The 17,500-nt window shown below is 42.2% G+C and overlaps 2 protein-coding genes across 3 annotated transcripts in view; both read left to right on the forward strand.

Annotated features, from left to right (window-relative positions):
* The window catches only part of pdlim5a (PDZ and LIM domain 5a), an 18,515-nt gene extending 8,569 nt beyond the window's left edge, over window positions 1-9,946 (forward strand). For both annotated transcript variants that reach the window (XM_027032478.2, XM_027032479.2), the window contains exons 5-9: window positions 5,599-5,618; window positions 6,207-6,242; window positions 6,980-7,158; window positions 8,375-8,417; window positions 8,725-9,946. In XM_027032478.2, the coding sequence (XP_026888279.2) occupies window positions 5,599-5,618; window positions 6,207-6,242; window positions 6,980-7,158; window positions 8,375-8,417; window positions 8,725-8,821 (375 nt within the window). In that variant the 3' untranslated portion in view covers window positions 8,822-9,946. The remainder of the gene's footprint in view (window positions 1-5,598; window positions 5,619-6,206; window positions 6,243-6,979; window positions 7,159-8,374; window positions 8,418-8,724) is intronic.
* A 4,299-nt stretch (window positions 9,947-14,245) lies between these two features.
* The window catches only part of bmpr1ba (bone morphogenetic protein receptor, type IBa), a 12,676-nt gene continuing 9,421 nt past the window's right edge, over window positions 14,246-17,500 (forward strand). Inside the window, exons 1-4 of the mRNA XM_035526348.1 lie at window positions 14,246-14,264; window positions 14,385-14,689; window positions 15,912-16,043; window positions 17,130-17,240. Coding sequence (XP_035382241.1) covers window positions 17,144-17,240 — 97 coding nt within the window. The 5' untranslated portion in view covers window positions 14,246-14,264; window positions 14,385-14,689; window positions 15,912-16,043; window positions 17,130-17,143. The remainder of the gene's footprint in view (window positions 14,265-14,384; window positions 14,690-15,911; window positions 16,044-17,129; window positions 17,241-17,500) is intronic.

Here is a 17,500-nt window from a genome sequence, read left to right on the forward strand (position 1 = left end):
AATTAGGGTTAGATAAGAGTAGTAGGAGTCTGGTGAATTAGGGTTAGATACGAGTAGTAGGAGTCTGGTGAATTAGGGTTAGATAAGAGTAGTAGGAGTCTGGTGAATTAGGGTTAGATAAGAGAAGTATGAGTCTGATGAATTAGGGTTAGATACGAGTAGTAGGAGCCTGGTGAATTAGGGTTAGATAAGAGTAGTAGGAGTCTGGTGAATTAGGGTTAGATACGAGTAGTAGGAGTCTGGTGAATTAGGGTTAGATAAGAGTAGTAGGAGTCTGGTGAATTAGGGTTAGATACGAGTAGTAGGAGTCTGGTGAATTAGGGTTAGATAAGAGTAGTAGGAGTCTGGTGAATTAGGGTTAGATACGAGTAGTAGGAGTCTGGTGAATTAGGGTTAGATACGAGTAGTAGGAGTCTGGTGAATTAGGGTTAGATACGAGTAGTAGGAGTCTGGTGAATTAGGGTTAGATAAGAGTAGTAGGAGTCTGGTGAATTAGGGGTAGATAAGAGTAGTAGGAGTCTGGTGAATTAAGGTTAGATACGAGTAGTAGGAGTCTGGTGAATTAGGGTTAGATACGAGTAGTAGGAGTCTGGTGAATCTGAATGTGGTGAACAGGATGTTAGTTACGAGAGCAAAGTAATTAAAAAGCTTAGTGTGAGTGTAAGAAATGTTTAAAATTGCAAATCAGATTAAGAGTTTATATGTGAGTTGACATTCAGCAATTTATAAAATCAACAAGTTTGATAAAGATGTGAGGCTTTCTGGAGAGTGTAGGTGAGTCTGCAGAAAGGTGCAGGAGAAACCAGCGCACATCATATCCTAGCAACCAGAGCACATCATATCCTAGCAACCAGAGCACATCATATCCTAGCAACCAGAGCATACCCTAGGAAACACAGCACAAGCATCACTGTGCATCTGCTGGACAAAACACCAAACAATTGAATTGACTGCTTGCAGTCTCCACCCCTTATCTAACCACAACCGTTATCTGCTGCTTCTGACTGAAGCTGTCAGCCTTCGCCTTCTCTGTCTAACCCTAACCTTACCAACCTCTGGGTTAACCCTAACCCTACTGACCATTGGGTTAACCCTAACCCTACTGACCATTGGGTTAACCCTAACCCTACTGACCATTGGGATAACTCTAACCCTACCAACCTCTGGGTTAACCCTAACCCTACTGACCATTGGGTTAACTCTAACCCTACTGACCATTGGGTTAACCCTAACCCTACTGACCATTGGGTTAACTCTAACCCTACCAACCTCTGGGTTAACCCTAACCCTACTGACCATTGGGTTAACTCTAACCCTACTGACCATTGGGTTAACCCTAACCCTACTGACCATTGGGTTAACTCTAACCCTACCAACCTCTGGGTTAACCCTAACCCTACTGACCATTGGATTAACTCTAACCCTACTGACCATTGGGTTAACCCTAACCCTACTGACCATTGGGTTAACCCTAACCCTACCGACCATTGGGTTAACTCTAACCCTACTGACCATTGGGTTAACCCTAACCCTACTGACCATTGGGTTAACCCTAACCCTACCGACCATTGGGTTAACTCTAACCCTACTGACCATTGGGTTAACTCTAATCCTACCAACCACTGGGTTAACTCTAATCCTACCAACCTCTGGGTTAACCTTACCAACCACTGGGTTAACCTTAACTGTACCAACCTCTGGGTTAACCCTAACACTACCGACCATTGGGTTAACTCTAACCCTACCAACCACTGGGTTAACTCTAATCTTACCAACCTCTGGGTTAACCTTAACCTTACCAACCACTGGGTTAATCTTAACCCTACTGACCATTGGGTTAACTCTAACCCTACTGACCATTGGGTTAACTCTAACCCTACCAACCACTGGGTTAACTCTAATCCTACCAACCTCTGGGTTAACCCTAACCCTACTGACCATTGGGTTAACTCTAACCCTACTGACCATTGGGTTAACCCTAACCCTACTGACCATTGGGTTAACTCTAATCCTACCAATCTCTGGGTTAACCCTAACCCTACTGACCATTGGGTTAACTCTAACCCTACTGACCATTGGGTTAACCCTAACCTTACTGACCATTGGGTTAACCCTAACCCTACTGACCATTGGGTTAACTCTAACCCTACTGACCATTGGGTTAACCCTAACCCTACCGACCATTGGGTTAACTCTAACCCTACTGACCATTGGGTTAACCCTAACCCTACTGACCATTGGGTTAACCCTAACCCTACCGACCATTGGGTTAACTCTAATCCTACTGACCATTGGGTTAACTCTAATCCTACCAACCACTGGGTTAACTCTAATCCTACCAACCTCTGGGTTAACCTTACCAACCACTGGGTTAACCTTAACCGTACCAACCTCTGGGTTAACCCTAACCCTACCGACCATTGGGTTAACTCTAACCCTACCAACCACTGGGTTAACTCTAATCTTACCAACCTCTGGGTTAACCTTAACCTTACCAACCACTGGGTTAATCTTAACCCTACTGACTATTGGGTTAACTCTAACCCTACTGACCATTGGGTTAACTCTAACCCTACCAACCACTGGGTTAACTCTAATCCTACCAACCTCTGGGTTAACTCTAATCTTACCAACCACTGGGTTAACCTTAACCGTACCAACCTCTGGGTTAACCCTAACCCTACCGACCATTGGGTTAACTCTAACCCTACCAACCACTGGGTTAACTCTAATCTTACCAACCACTGGGTTAACTGTAACCCTACCAAACTCTGGGTTAACTGTAATCTTACCAACCACTGGGTTAACCCTAACCCTACTGACCACTGGGTTAACTCTAACCCTACCAACCACTGGGTTAACCCATAACCCTACCAACCTCTGGGTTAACCTTAACCTTACTAACCTCTGAGTTAACTCTAACCCTACCAACCACTGGGTTAACTCTAATCCTACCTGCCACTGGGTTAACCCTAACCCTACCGACCACTGGGTTAACCTTTTGCTTAAAAATAGCTTGTTTTGGTGATAACTTTTAAACTCTGTTGCATTACTAAGTCTGGACCAGGATCTTAATTTTTTTTATAGATTGAAGGACAAAGTAAGATAAGGAGTTCAGAGGCCAAGATTCAAGGGTCATGATTCACTACTGAGTCCATGGAACCATTTGATACCACCAGTGATGATTTTGTTCTTATATGATCTACTTTTGAACCAAACAAGTCATTAGAGACCACCAATGACCATTTTGTTCTGAGACGGTCTACATTTACACCAAACAACTCATTAGCTTAGTGAGTGATTAGCCACAGTGGAGTTTATGGCTGCACTTGATGATGAAATTTAATTATCACAATTGTGTGTGTGTGTGTGTGTGTGTGTGTGTGTGTGTGTGTGTGTGTGTGTGTGTGTGTATAAATGTGTGTATGTGTGTGTGTGTCTGTGTGTAATCAACATTTGTGCATCAATCAAAATCAAAATGTATTTATATAACGCTTTTTACAACAGATGTTGTCACAAAGCAGCTTTACAAATGTCCAAGCCAATGTAAAGTAGCTAAGATATGAAATTAGGTAAAGTCTGAGATGGCGTCCGACTGGGGTAGTATAACTATGTTTATGTCTACACCGTATGTCAGTACTAAGTTAAGTGTATGTCCACCAGAGTGTGTGGGTTCTCTAGGTGGAGTGAAGCCAATTGATTCTAGAATATAGAACTAAAAGCCTCTAAAATTTCACCAACAATTGCATGTAATCAATTACTGTCTGTCTCAGAATGAATGTTAACTACTTAATTAAGTTGCTTAAGTTTTTCTGAACTTGACATTTTTTTTGTCGATGATGATAAATTGTTTAATAATTTATATATTTGATAAGTTAATGTTTAGTCATTAAAATATTTGAAAATAAGATTAATGTTTAATAAGTTACATATGCGATCAGTTCAGTTTAATTTATATACACTGCCTGGCCAAAAAAAAGGTCACACACTCTAATATTCCATTGGACTGCCTTTAGCTTTGATTACAGCATGCATTTGCTGTGGTATCATTTCCACAAGCTTCTGCAATGTCACAACATTTATTTCTGTCCAGAGTTGCATTAATTTTTACCCAAAATCTTGTACTGATGATGGGAGATTTGGACCACTGCGCAGTCTTCTCCAGCACATCTTCTCCAAAGATTCTCAATGGGGTTCAGGTCTGGATTCTATGGTGACCAATCCATGTCTGAAAATGATGTCTCATGCTCCCTGAACCACTCTTTCACAATTTGAGCTGATGAATCCTGGCATTGTCATCTTGGAATATGCCCGCGCAATCAGGGAAGAAAAAATCCATTAATGCAATAACCTGGTCGTTCAGTATATTCAGGTAGTCAGCTGACCTCATTCTTTGGGCACATAACATTGCTGAACTGAGACCTGACCAACTGCAGCAACCCCAGATCATAGCACTGCCCCCACAGGCTTGTACGGTAGGCACTAGGCATGATGGGTGCATCACTTCAGCCGCCTCGCTTTTTACCCAATGGAAACAGGGTAAATCTGGACTGATCAGACCACATGACCTTCTTTCATGCTCCAGAGTCCAATCTTTATGCTCACTAGCAAATTGAAGCTGTTTTCTCCGGTTAGCCTCACTGACAAGTGGTTTTCTTAAAGATACACAGCTGTTTAGTCCCAATCCCTTGAGTTCCCTTTGCATTGTGCATATGAAAATGCTCTTACTTTCACTATTAAACATATCCCTGAGTTCTACTCTTGTTTTTCTACGATTTGATTTCACCACACGTTTAAGTCATCGGCAATTTTTTTCTGACCACATTCCTTCCTCAAAGATGATGTTTCCCCACTGTCCTTCCACTTTTTTATAATGCGTTGGACAGTTCTTAACCTGATTTGAGTAGTTTCAGCAATCTCCTTAGATGTTTTCTCTGCTTGATGCATGCCAATAATTTGACCCTTCTGAAACAGATTAACATCTTTTCTATGACCACAGGATGTGTCTTTCGACATGATCATTTAACAAATGAGAAGCTACTCACTGCATCAATTAGGGTTAAATAACTTGTTGCCAGCTGAAACAATCGCCCATGCAGTAATTATCCAATGGGAGGCTCTTACCTATTTGCTTAGTTAAATCCAGGTGGTGACCTTTTTTTGGCCAGGCAGTGTATATGTAATAATAAGATTGATATTTATAGTTATATGTTTAATAAGTATTGTTTAGTAAATTACATTTTAATAACATTGCTTAATAAGTTATATATCTGATAATAAGTTAATGTTAGATTTACCTGATGTGTTTATCCAAAGTGACTTACAATTATGACAGAGTACAATTTGAGCATTAAGGGTCTTGCTCAGGGGCCCAACAGTGGCAGGACTTGAACCAGAAACCTTCCAATTACAAATCAATTACCTTAACCACTGAGTCACTATCTGTGAGCAATGATAAGGTATGTGATAAGATTGTTTAATAAGTTATATGTTAGGTAAGTTAGTGTTTAATAATTTGTATGTTAATAAGATTAATGTTTAATATGTTATATATCTGATAATATGTTAATGTCTCATTCTCTCCATGGTACTCCACAGACAACCACAGTGTCGATAAAGTGAGTACACCAGGATGGCTTATTGTGACGTGAGAATGTAACATGTTTGCTGTAGTGCTGTGTGTTTGGTTTTGTTTTGGTTCTGTTTGTTTTAATAAGGGACCGTTCAGTGCCAAGTCTGAGTATTAATGCATGAATATGTGCTTAATGGCCCTGACATCAAAAAAAAAAAAAAAATGGAAGTGTGGATTTCAGACCTCAGAAGATCTCACATTCTCCTATATTATTATCAGGAGAATTTAAACACCCACTGGTAATTAGCCACACCCCTTGTACTCACAGTGGTATTAGCCATGCCCCACTCCCTACTGGGCTAATCCCAGTGAGCTGAACCACACATAATGAGAGTTTTTCTGACAGCCAGTAAGTATGATATTAAAACAGTTTTGATCCGCATGCTCTGTATGGGGTGTAAATGTGTGTGGCGTGAGCAAGTCTACCATTCAGCAGTGCAACACCACCCCCTAGTGACCAAACACAGTAATTTCATTAGTTGTGCCAGGGCATCAAGTCTCCAGTGAGAGTAAATCACTATCTCTGACCCTTGCCCTGTGTCTGTCGTTGTTTTGGTTTTTGTTTTCTTTACAGTGCTCCTCCCAGTGTCAGTACACTTCCTGTCAACAGGTAGAAAAAACACTTTTCATACTTTACATCCATTTTAATAACCCTGACTCAGCTATTTCATTTACAGCGATTTAGTAACCCTGACTCAGCTATTTCATTTACAGCGATTTAGTAACCCATGACTCAGCTATTTCATTTACAGGGATTTGAATAACCCTGACTTGGTTATTTGATTTCTCACTTACCTGTTGAACACATTAAACTTGTGTATTTATTGATAGTTGCTTCTACTCCCAAATCCTAAATCATATATCAGTCATAACTCATCTTTAATCCCTAACTCATCTATCAGTCCTAATCTAACAGTCATAACTCATCTTTAATTCCTAATCTATTAGTCCTAATCCATTCTAATTTGTTTTTGTGTCATAATGTGTGTTGTGTGTTTACATTTGTGTGTTTTTGTATGTGTGTTGTTGGGTGTGTGTGTGTGTTATTATGTTTGTGTGTTATCTGCGTGTACATTGTGTGTGTATGTTGTTAATGTGTGTTAATGAGTGTGTGTGTGTGTGTGTGTGTCTTATCTGTGTGTTCAGATGCATGTGTATGTGTGTTGTTATCCCTCTTATCTGTGTGTTCACGTGTGTGTATGTTTCAAGTTTCAAGTTTCAAGTTTGGTTTATTTGTCACATACTTGGTCATACACAGTATAAGTCGCAGTGAAATGGTTGAGAGTGCTCTGTCCAAACTGAGGAAAAAGAAAACAGGGGTGTGTATTTGTGTTGATGTGTGTACAGGCTGCCCCGTAAACCCATTAGAGAGACAGACATCGGCTTCTACCATGTGCCGACGCACGCTGATGCCAGCAGGAAACGCATCATGGAAGACACAGAGGACTGGAGACCACGCACAGGAACCTCACAGTCGCGGTCCTTCCGAATCCTTGCTCAGATCACAGGCACTGAGTCTGAGCAAGGTGGGTGTCATCATCATTATCGTTGCTGTTGAGGTTGAGCTCTGCTGTACTGTTGTTTTTGTTGTTGTATGGTGGTGGTGTTTATTGTGTTATAGTTGTTTTGTGGTGGTGGTGTTTATGGTGTTGTTTGTGGTGGTGGTGCTGGTGGTGTTTATGGTGTGGTGCTGCTGGTGTTTATTGTCTTGTAATTGTGGTGGTGCTGATGGTGTTTATGGTGTTGTATCTGTGTGTTCATGTGTATTGCTTGTGGTGCTGGTGGTGGTGTTATGTGTGGTGGTGGTGTTTATGCTGTTGTTCTAGTTATTGATTGTGCTGGTGCCAGTGGTGGTGTAGATGGTTTTTGTGGTGGTGGTGTTCATGATGTTGCTGTAGTTGTTGCTTGTGGTGGTGGTGTTTATGGTGGTGTTGTAGTTGCTGTTTTTGGTGGTGGTGGTGTTTAAGGTGAAGTTTTATATGGTATTTATGGTGGTGTTTATGGTTTTGTTGCAGTTGTTGTTTGTGGTGTTTATGGTGTTGAAGTTGTTTTTGGTGTTGTTTATGGTGTTGTAGTTGCTGTATGTGGTGGTGGTGTTTATGGTGTTGTAGTTGTTATTTGTGGTGGTGGCATTTATGGTGGTGTAGTTGTTCTTTGTGATGGTGTTGTTTCTGGTGCTGTTGCAGTTGTTGTTTGTGGTGTGGTGTTTATGGTATTGTTGTAATTGTTGATTGTAGTATGGTGTTTATGGTGTAGTTGTTGTTTGTGGTGTGGTGTTTATGATGGTGTTGTAATTGTTGTTTGGAGTGTGGTTTTTATGGTGGTGTTGTAATTGTTGTTTGTGGTGTGGTGTTTATGGTGGTGGTGTAATTGTTGTTTGTGGTGTGGTGTTTATGGTGGTGTTGTAATTGTTGTTTGTGGTGTGGTGTTTATGGTGGTGTTGTAATTGTTGTTTGTGGTGTGGTGTTTATGGTGGTGTTGTAATTGTTTTTTGTGGTGTGGTGTTTATGGTGGTGTTGTAATTGTTGTTTGTGGTGTGGTGTTTATGGTGGTGTTGTAATTGTTGTTTGTGGTGTGGTGTTTATTTTGGTGTTGTAATTGTTTTTTGTGGTGTGGTGTTTATGGTGGTGTTGTAATTGTTGTTTGTGGTGTGGTGTTTATGGTGGTGTTGTAATTGTTGTTTGTGGTGTGCTGTCTCTCATGCTGAAGCATGTTTCACGTTTCTTATGTTTTCCTCCTCAGCGCTGCCAGAGACACAAGAGGCAGATTCTGCCAAGAAGACAGGGTACGTGTGTGTACTCCGGTGTAGCGTGTTCACATTGTGTGTGTGTGTGTGTGGACTTCCTGTACTGATGAAGACACTTCTCATCATTTCCTGTTCTAGCCATGTGGTCTCTACTTCTCTGTTTTGCTCTGCTCCTCTTTCTCTTTCATTTCTACCTCTTCTCTCCATTTCTCTCCCTTCCTCTCTCTTTATATTTCGCTCTCTTTGTCATTTTGTTTTCTATCACTGTTTTTCTCTCTTTTGATGTCTCTCTCTCTCTCTGTCTCTCTCTGTCTCTCTCTCTCTCTCTCTCCTTCTGGGAGAACAGGCCAATGAAGATTAAGGTGGGACCTCGGTATCATAAATTGCGAGACTGGCACCATGGAGTGTCTGCTCAAACCCTCAACGTCCTCAGCCTGGTCTAGCTTAGCGCATGTGTGTATTGATTATATTGATTGTATTTGATTTGTGTGTGTGTGTGGTATAGTAATGGAGAGAGAGGCTGTTAGTGTGTGGCTATAGTTTATTAGTACTGTACTATATTAGTCCTGTGGTATATTAGTCCTGTGGTATGTTGGTCCTGTGGTATGTTAGTCCTGTGGTATATTAGTCCTGTGGTATGTTAGTCCTGTGGTATGTTAGTCCAGTGGTATGTTAGTCCTGTGGTATGTTAGTCCTGTGGTATGTAAGTCCTGTGGTATATTAGTCCTGTGGTATGTTAGTCCTGTGGTATGTTAGTCCTGTGGTATCTTAGTCCTGTGGTATATTTGTCCTGTGGTATGTTAGTCCTGTGGTATGTAAGTCCTGTGGTATGTTAGTCCTGTGGTATGTTGGTCCTGTGGTATGTTAGTCCTGTGGTATATTAGTCCTGTGGTATGTTAGTCCTGTGGTATGGTGGTCCTGTGGTATGTTGGTCCTGTGGTATGTTAGTCCTGTGGTATGTTAGTCCTGTGGTATATTAGTCCTGTGGTATGTAAGTCCTGTGGTATGTTAGTCCTGTGGTATATTAGTCCTGTGGTATGTTAGTCCTGTGGTATGTAAGTCCTGTGGTATGTTAGTCCTGTGGTATATTAGTCCTGTGGTATGTTAGTCCTGTGGTATGTTAGTCCTGTGGTATATTAGTCCTGTGGTATGTTAGTCCTGTGGTATGTTAGTCCTGTTTAAACACTGAACTGAGGACTCAGAGCAGGAAACACTGCATGATTTTGGTTTTCACATTTAGACAGTTAGTGGCATATTAATAAGTTCTGAAATGTATTATTAAACTATTATTACTCATGCCTCTGGTCATTGTGTTTAAGTCTGTTTTGGATTGATAGGTATAATAGTTAAGATTGTGATATTTTAATACTAAAGGTTGTGATTCATAAATATATATATTTTTTGTGCATCACCAATAAAGTTAATATATTTGCTACATAACTGCATATTTGAATAATTTGCTTTGTCTTTCTCCCTCTGGTTGAAAAGCTGCTGGAATTTGCTTCAGATTTCGTTCATGTGAATCTTGTTTTGTCTGTGATATTCTAATAAAGTTGTTGTGCCTCCTTTGTGGTGTTATCTTTACTCTGTGTTACATCGTGGATGTCCTGTTTGTCAATACTCTTAGTGTGGAGTTTCTCACCACTTAAAATTCATTTACTGTTCAAATTAGTGTAATACACTCTCTCTAATTGTTCACATGGGTATAATACTACAATAATGGACGTATTTAGAGAACTCTCAGCGTATGTAAGATGGCTTGTAGTGTAAGATATGTAAGATGGTGGCACTGGTGTCATACTGCAGTGTAAGATGACTTCACTACTGTCATACTGCAGTGTAACATGGTGGCACTGGTCTCACTGCAGTGTAAGATAATGTCACTGGTGTCACTGCAGTGTAAGATGACTTCACTGTTGTCACACTGCAGTGTAAGATGACTTCACTGGTGTCACACTCCAGTGTAAGATGGAGGCACTGGTCTCACTGCAGTGTAAGATGGTGGCAGTGGTCTCACTGCAGTGTAAGATGACCACTGTTTTCACACTGCAGTGTAAGATGACTTCAGTGTTGTCACACTGCAGTGTAAGATGACTTCACTGGTGTCACACTCCAGTGTAAGATGGAGGCACTGGTCTCACTGCAGTGTAAGATGGTGGCAGTGGTCTCACTGCAGTGTAAGATGACCACTGTTTTCACACTGCAGTGTAAGATGACTTCAGTGTTGTCATGCTGCAGTGTAAGATGACTTCACTGGTGTCACACTGCAGTGTAAGATGGAGGCACTGTTGTCACACTGCAGTGAAAGATGACTTCACTGGTGGCACAGTGTAAGATGGTGTTAATGACTAACCAACACTGCATAACTGACCAACCCTAAACCTGGACCCTAATGGAGTATTCCACTGTGTTACAGACACCCTAGCAAAGGTGTGTATGGGTCTCTGTGTCTGTTGTATCTCTGTGTCTGTGTGAGTCTATGTAGCTGTCTGTGTACACACATGCACCACACTCAGACTTCCAGCGTGTATGTCTGTGTTTACCATCCAGACTTCTCACCACATACACACCGGCTAAAGTCGCTGTAGAACTTGCACAGTTCTACTACTAGAATCTATATGCTGACACAAACTCTGTGTGTGTCTTGGCGTGTATCTCTGTGTCTGTATCTTATTAGGTCTTACTTCCAGGCTGACGGTCTCTGACTGGATCCATTTCCTCTATAATTAATTTGATTGGCACAGATAATTAACGACCCTCCTTGTAATTGGTCGTAAGGGGAAGGGTGGGTCTTACTCTGAGTAATGTCTGATAATACAGGCACACACAGGCTGAGCACTGGGCCGTGTGCCATTGGGAGGGGGGTAATGTGTTTGGTTACCTTAGCAGTGGTTTTTATGGTAGTTCAAGTTCAACTTGTGGTTGCACAAACATGAAAGCACATCAGAGAACATGTAATAATAATAATAATAATAATAATATTAAATGTTATTTATAATCACCTTTCAGGATACTTAGTGAGAGTGAATGAGAGGAGTGAGAGGAGTCTTGCACATTATCCTACTTGCTGCTAGAGTGCTGTACTAAACCAGCACTGTACTCTGAACTGTTCTGGCTGCTACCGGTGACTGCTATGTTCAGGGTAGCATGTCACTGATTGCTATGCACAACTCGCTTTACATATGCCCAGTACTGTGTACTGTACTAAATTGCACTGTCTACTCATTTTGTATTTTGTATTTGTCCTCTCCTGTATTTATTATTGTTTATTTATTGTTTATTTAATGACCTTTTGCACTATATTGGACAGTTTGCACTTGTGTAGCATGTTGTCTGTTGCACTGTTGTTTTTATGTTGCACCATGGTCCTGGAGGAACACTGTCTCGTTTTTGTTGTGTGCTTGTATATAGCTGAAATGACAATAAAACCTCTTGAACTTGAACTTGAATGAGAGGAGCATCCTGCTTAGCCTCTTAACCTCACAGTTCTAGGATCCAATAAACCTCAGAGTTCTCTTCCCCTAACTTACATGTATGTTTCATATGTATGTGTGTGTAGTGAACATGAACGTCCCAACATGTACAGGACTAATACACTCCTCTCATTCACTCTCACTAACACACTCCTCTCATTCACTCTCACTAACACACTCCTCTCATTCACTTTCATTAATACACTCCTCTCATTCACTCTCACTAATACACTCATCTCATTCACTCTCACTAACACACTCCTCTCATTCACTTTCATTAATACACTCCTCTCATTCACTCTCACTAATACACTCCTCTCATTCACTTTCATTAATACACTCCTCTCATTCACTCTCACTAATACACTCCTCTCATTCACTCTCACTAATACACTCCTCTCATTCACTCTCACTAACACACTCCTCTCATTCACTTTCATTAATACACTCCTCTCATTCACTCTCACTAATACACTCATCTCATTCACTCTCACTAACACACTCCTCTCATTCAATCTCATTAATACACTCCTCTCATTCACTCTCACTAATACACTCCTCTCATTCACTCTCACTAACACACTCCTCTCATTCACTTTCATTAATACACTCCTCTCATTCACTCTCACTAATACACTCATCTCATTCACTTTCACTAACACACTCCTCTCATTCAATCTCATTAATACACTCCTTTCATTCACTCTCACTAATACACTCATCTCATTCACTCTCACTAACACTCCTCTCATTCACTCTCACTAACACACTCCTCTCATTCACTCTCACTAATACACTCATCTCATTCACTCTCATTAACACACTCCTCTCATTCACGCTCACTAACACACTCCTCTCATTATATATATATATATATAGTATATCTGGGTATCCGAGAGCCACATTCTTCAGAATTTTGCCAAAGATGCTCACAGTGTCCTTGTGCAGGTGGACATGGTCATGAAGGCTGTGGATGCTGAGGTTGGAGTGGTGTGCCAGGTGTACATTAGCCATCAGTGCACATCCATGGGAGATCATATCTCATACCTCATACTTTACACCTCACATCTCATACCTCATATCTCATACCTCATACCTTATACCTCATATCTCATACCTCATATCTCATACCTCATACCTCATACCTCACTTCCACTTTGTAGAATTTTTTCCTGATTGTATAGAAAGGTCTTTGTACTTTTTCTTTTATTGCATTCACTCCCAGATCAAAGGCACTCATAATGTAATGGATGCTCTAGGGCAGTGTTTCCTAGAGTGAAAAGGCTGTTTTCCTGAATTCTGGCTACTTTGGTTTTGTCCATATTGTCTGTCAGGGTCCAGTTCTGTCTCTTGTTCTGTGGGGGACAGCAGCAGATCATCTGCGTAGAGCTGAAATGTCACTCCTGGGTTGTTTAGGTGAGTCCAGGGGTGCAAACTGTTCCAGTAACACTATTAACTTATTTATTTAAATGCTGAACAGGACTGGACTCAAGCTGCAGCCATGTCTCACCCCACGCCCCTAAGTGAAGGATTCTGTTCTTTCTCTCTCTCTCTCTCTCTCTCTCTCCCCCCCCCCCTCTCTCTCTCTCTCTCCCTCTCTCTCTCTCTCTCTCTCTCTCCCTCTCTCTCTCTCTCTCTCTCTCTCTCTCCCTCTCTCTCTCTCTCTCTCCCTCTCTCTCCCTCTCTCTCTCTCCCCCCCCCTCTCTCTCTCTCTCCCCCCCCTCTCTCTCTCTCTCTCTCCCTCTCTCTCTCTCTCTCTCTCTCTCCCTCTCTCCCTCTCTCTCTCTCTCTCCCTCTCTCTCCCTCTCTCTCCCTCTCTCTCTCTCTCTCTCTCTCTCTCTCTCTCCCTCTTCTTTATCTCTTTTACTTTGTGTGTGTGAAGGGGTGGAGCTTCAGGTCTGGCTGCTTGTGACTGAATCTGTTTAAATGTGTCAGATTTGAGCTGATTTGTAGTTTACCTCAACAGAGACATGGTTTGGCTTTCCAAGTATCAGTCAATGATTTATCCATCAATCAATCCAATCAATCCAAGTATCAATCTTATCAATGAACATGGCACAGAATCCAGCATGCACTTATCCAGAGGAACTGGATAAGCTGTCCAGCTGTTCAGTTCATTTCACTGTTCCATTTATTTCGAATATCACAAAGCATAATTTTGTAAAATAATTTATGCCAGATAAAGGAAATGTCACGTGTATTGCCGTGGTTTAATTATCATTGTCTTCATTTAAGAATGGTGACATGGATATTCTTGTGTTATAGGTCGCGCTTTCGGAGCGCTTTAGTTAACTGTAAGTGTCGTAAGGACGTCGGTAGACGGCGCTACGGCGGCATGATCGGTGACACACATTACTGATGCTATTCCAAACTTTAAACCCTCAGTCTGGGGAGAGAGCATATTCGCGGAGAGGTGAGCCTTGCAGCCTTAACGCTTACTGCAGCACAGTGCTCTGTAGTTCATGTTGCTGCTTCTTAAGACTGTCTTGCACGTTTGAGTGCTGTGTGCTCAGTGTCTTTACTACTGCTGTAGGAGAAACCCTACGTATGTAAAGATCCCACATCTGAAACCTTTCAGTAGAAAGATTTCAGACCGGGGGAAGTGCAAACACATCGCGAGGAAGTTGCTGGTGCCGGATTTGGCAGCGATTTGCTCTGTTGGTTGCGCTCGCGTGTGGCGCGAGAGGAGCCCCAGCACGCGCACCGGCTTATTCAGCGCGGGAGATCCTCGCGCAGGGCGCCTCTCATGGGACACGGCGGTGTCGCGAGCGCTCTGTGTCCAGCGAAACCGCACATCAGCTGTTCGCGCCGCCGCGGGAGTGCTGCAGCTGTGCGATGGTGCTGTTTTCGTGCATTGGTCGTCTTAGTACCGCATGTTTTCGGGTTGGCCGGGAGAGCTTTATAGTGTGAGAGCTAAACTGTTGTTTTGCTGTAACAGCTGAGATACCACCCTCGGTGTGCTCAGCTGCTATGTTTGCAGGTGTATGTGTCAATTAAGAAGTTTGTAAAGGCCGTAAAACATTTAATGTAAGACCACAGTGGAGTTTAGTGGTTTATTTATTACATATTGTAACATTTAGATTGTGATTTAGTAAATACTTTGTGTGTATGTGTAGTTGGAAACAGAAAGCTGCCTGAATCTCTGAATCTCAATGAGTGCACACATTCACACATTCTCTCTCTCTCTCTCTCTCTCTCTCTCTCTCTCTCTCTCTCTCTCTCTCTCTCTCTCTCACACACACACACACACACTCTCTCTCTCTCTCTCTCTCTCTCTCTCTCTCTCTCACACACACACACACACACACACTTGCAAGCTGTTTTTAACCATTAAAATTTGGCAGACTTACAAAAGTGCTTTATAGTCTCTATTAAATACACATCCTCATGTGAGTTAGGGTTAGAGTTAGAGGTAGAGTTAGTGTTAGGTTTAGGGTTAGATTAGATTAGACTTGTGTGTGTGTGGGGGGGGGATGTGTGTGTGTTTGTACTGTGTGTGTTTGTGTGTGTGGGGGGGCTGTGTTTGTTGTGTGTGTGTATAGTGATTCAGACAGTTACCTCGCCCTTCGACAACAGCACAGCTCTTTAACTAGTGTATCACACATATGTGCATGCACATAAACAGATGCATTATATATTAATGCCTTGGATATTTGTGTGTGTGTGTGTGTGTGTGTGTGTGTGTGTGTGTGTGTGTGTGTGTGTGTGTTTGTGTTTGTGTGTGTGTGTGTGTTAAGGGTCTGACAATTTTTTTATTTAGCAAATCAGCTAGATAGACATGTAGAACCTGTAGACCCTGTAGGTCCTATAGACCCTGTAGAACCTGTAGATCCTGTAGGACCTGTAGACCCTGTAGAACCTGTAGGACCTGTAGAACCTGTAGACCCTGTAGGGCCTGTAGACCCTGTAGAACCTGTAGACCCTGTAGGACCTGTAGAACCTGTAGGGCCTGTAGGACCTGTAGAACCTGTAGGGCCTGTAGGGCCTGTAGAACCTGTAGGGCCTGTAGGGCTCTTCTAAGGTCAGAGGTTGGTCAAACATGTCCTTCTCATTGTAACAGGGACAGAAAGGACCAGCACCAGTCCCAGACCAGGAGCGAGTCAGAGTTGGGAACCCAAACCCAAAAATCTGCTGGTATCAGGATTGGTAGCTGCCGTACCCTCTTCAGTGCTCTTCAGCGTGTGTGTTGCAGGTGGGCCACAGCTGAAGGGCTGTTTATGTTGCTGACTGTCACACCTCAGCATTTGGAAAATCAACCACTTGCCTGAGCACCAACACACACACACACACCCACTCCTTCTCTAATGACTCTGCAGGGTGACTCACTGAACCCTTTTGGTCGATGTCAGCTGTGAAAACACTTAACTACGCATTTAGAACATTTAGACATCTTGGGTTGTGCAATTTATAATCCCTGGAAAGTAATTAATTATTTTCTTTGCATTTATGTGTGTGTGCGTGCATATGTGTGTATTTATGTGTGTGTGTATGTGTGGGGGGGGTGCATTTGTGTGTGTCCTGACAGTGCATGACTGCTTTTCCAGGTGTCTGCGTGTTTATTACTAAAACCTTATTTCTATAAAACCTCATACTGTGTACTTCTGGCTCCTGATATACCAGAAGTGTGTAAGAGAAAGACAGAGAGAATATGTCTGTGTGTGATTGAGAGAAAGACAGAGAGAATGTGTGTGTACGAGTGAGTTGGAGAAAACGTATGTGTGTGAGTGAATGAGAGAGAGGCTGTGTGTGTGTGATTGAGTCTGAGAAAGAGAGAGTGTGTCTAATAGTGATTTGTATTTCATTAGTGGTTGTGTTTTAATGAGGGGTTATTTGCGTTAGGCTAGTGTGAGCCCCAGCTCACCTCCACCCTGTGACAGACTCAGAGATGTGCAGTCTTACATGTGCCTGTGTGCTGTGTGCTAAGAGAGGATGGTCCCTGTCTCCAGATCCCACCCACCCCCACCACAGTCATTAATGTCATCCACAGATGACCACGAGGGAGGGACTACGTAGAGACTAGTGACCCTTCCATCCATGTGTGTCTGTGTGTGTGTGTGTGTGTGTGTGTGTGTTTCAGATGGGTTTGCAGTAGTGCTTGAGGTCAGATGATGTGCAGTCTCTGCCCTGCTGTAGAGTACAGACGCACACACACATACACACATACTCATTCTGGACTGGATTCACTCAAGAGCACAGACACACACACACACATGTTCTGGACTGGGATCCACTCAAGAGCACAGATACACACGTGTTCTGGATTGGGATTCACTCACAGGAAACAGTGAGATTATGCAATTCTGGATGGGAAACAAGCGTTGGAGCCGTGTGTTAGTGCTGGCAGTACTGGGATCGCTGGGTGTGCTGGGATTTTCTGCAAGGAGTGAAGGTAAGAACACAGCATCATACAACATGTAGTTTTGTGTTTAAACATTAATGAGAAGTTTTGGGGGCTAACCATTTTGTTAAAGCAGAAATATAGTAACCTTGTTTATGTACTTATACAAGGAGACCTATAGTACTAATATCAACTGTAAAGTGTGTTTATAGAAATGTGTCCATGGAAATGTATCTCTTGAAATGTCTTTAGAAATGTTTTTTTAAATGTTTAGTAACATTCCAGTTATCATTAAGATCATTTCATTCACA

The sequence above is a fragment of the Electrophorus electricus genome, chromosome 5 (genome assembly GCF_013358815.1).
Source record: "Electrophorus electricus isolate fEleEle1 chromosome 5, fEleEle1.pri, whole genome shotgun sequence".
NCBI classification, from domain to species: Eukaryota; Metazoa; Chordata; class Actinopteri; order Gymnotiformes; family Gymnotidae; genus Electrophorus; species Electrophorus electricus.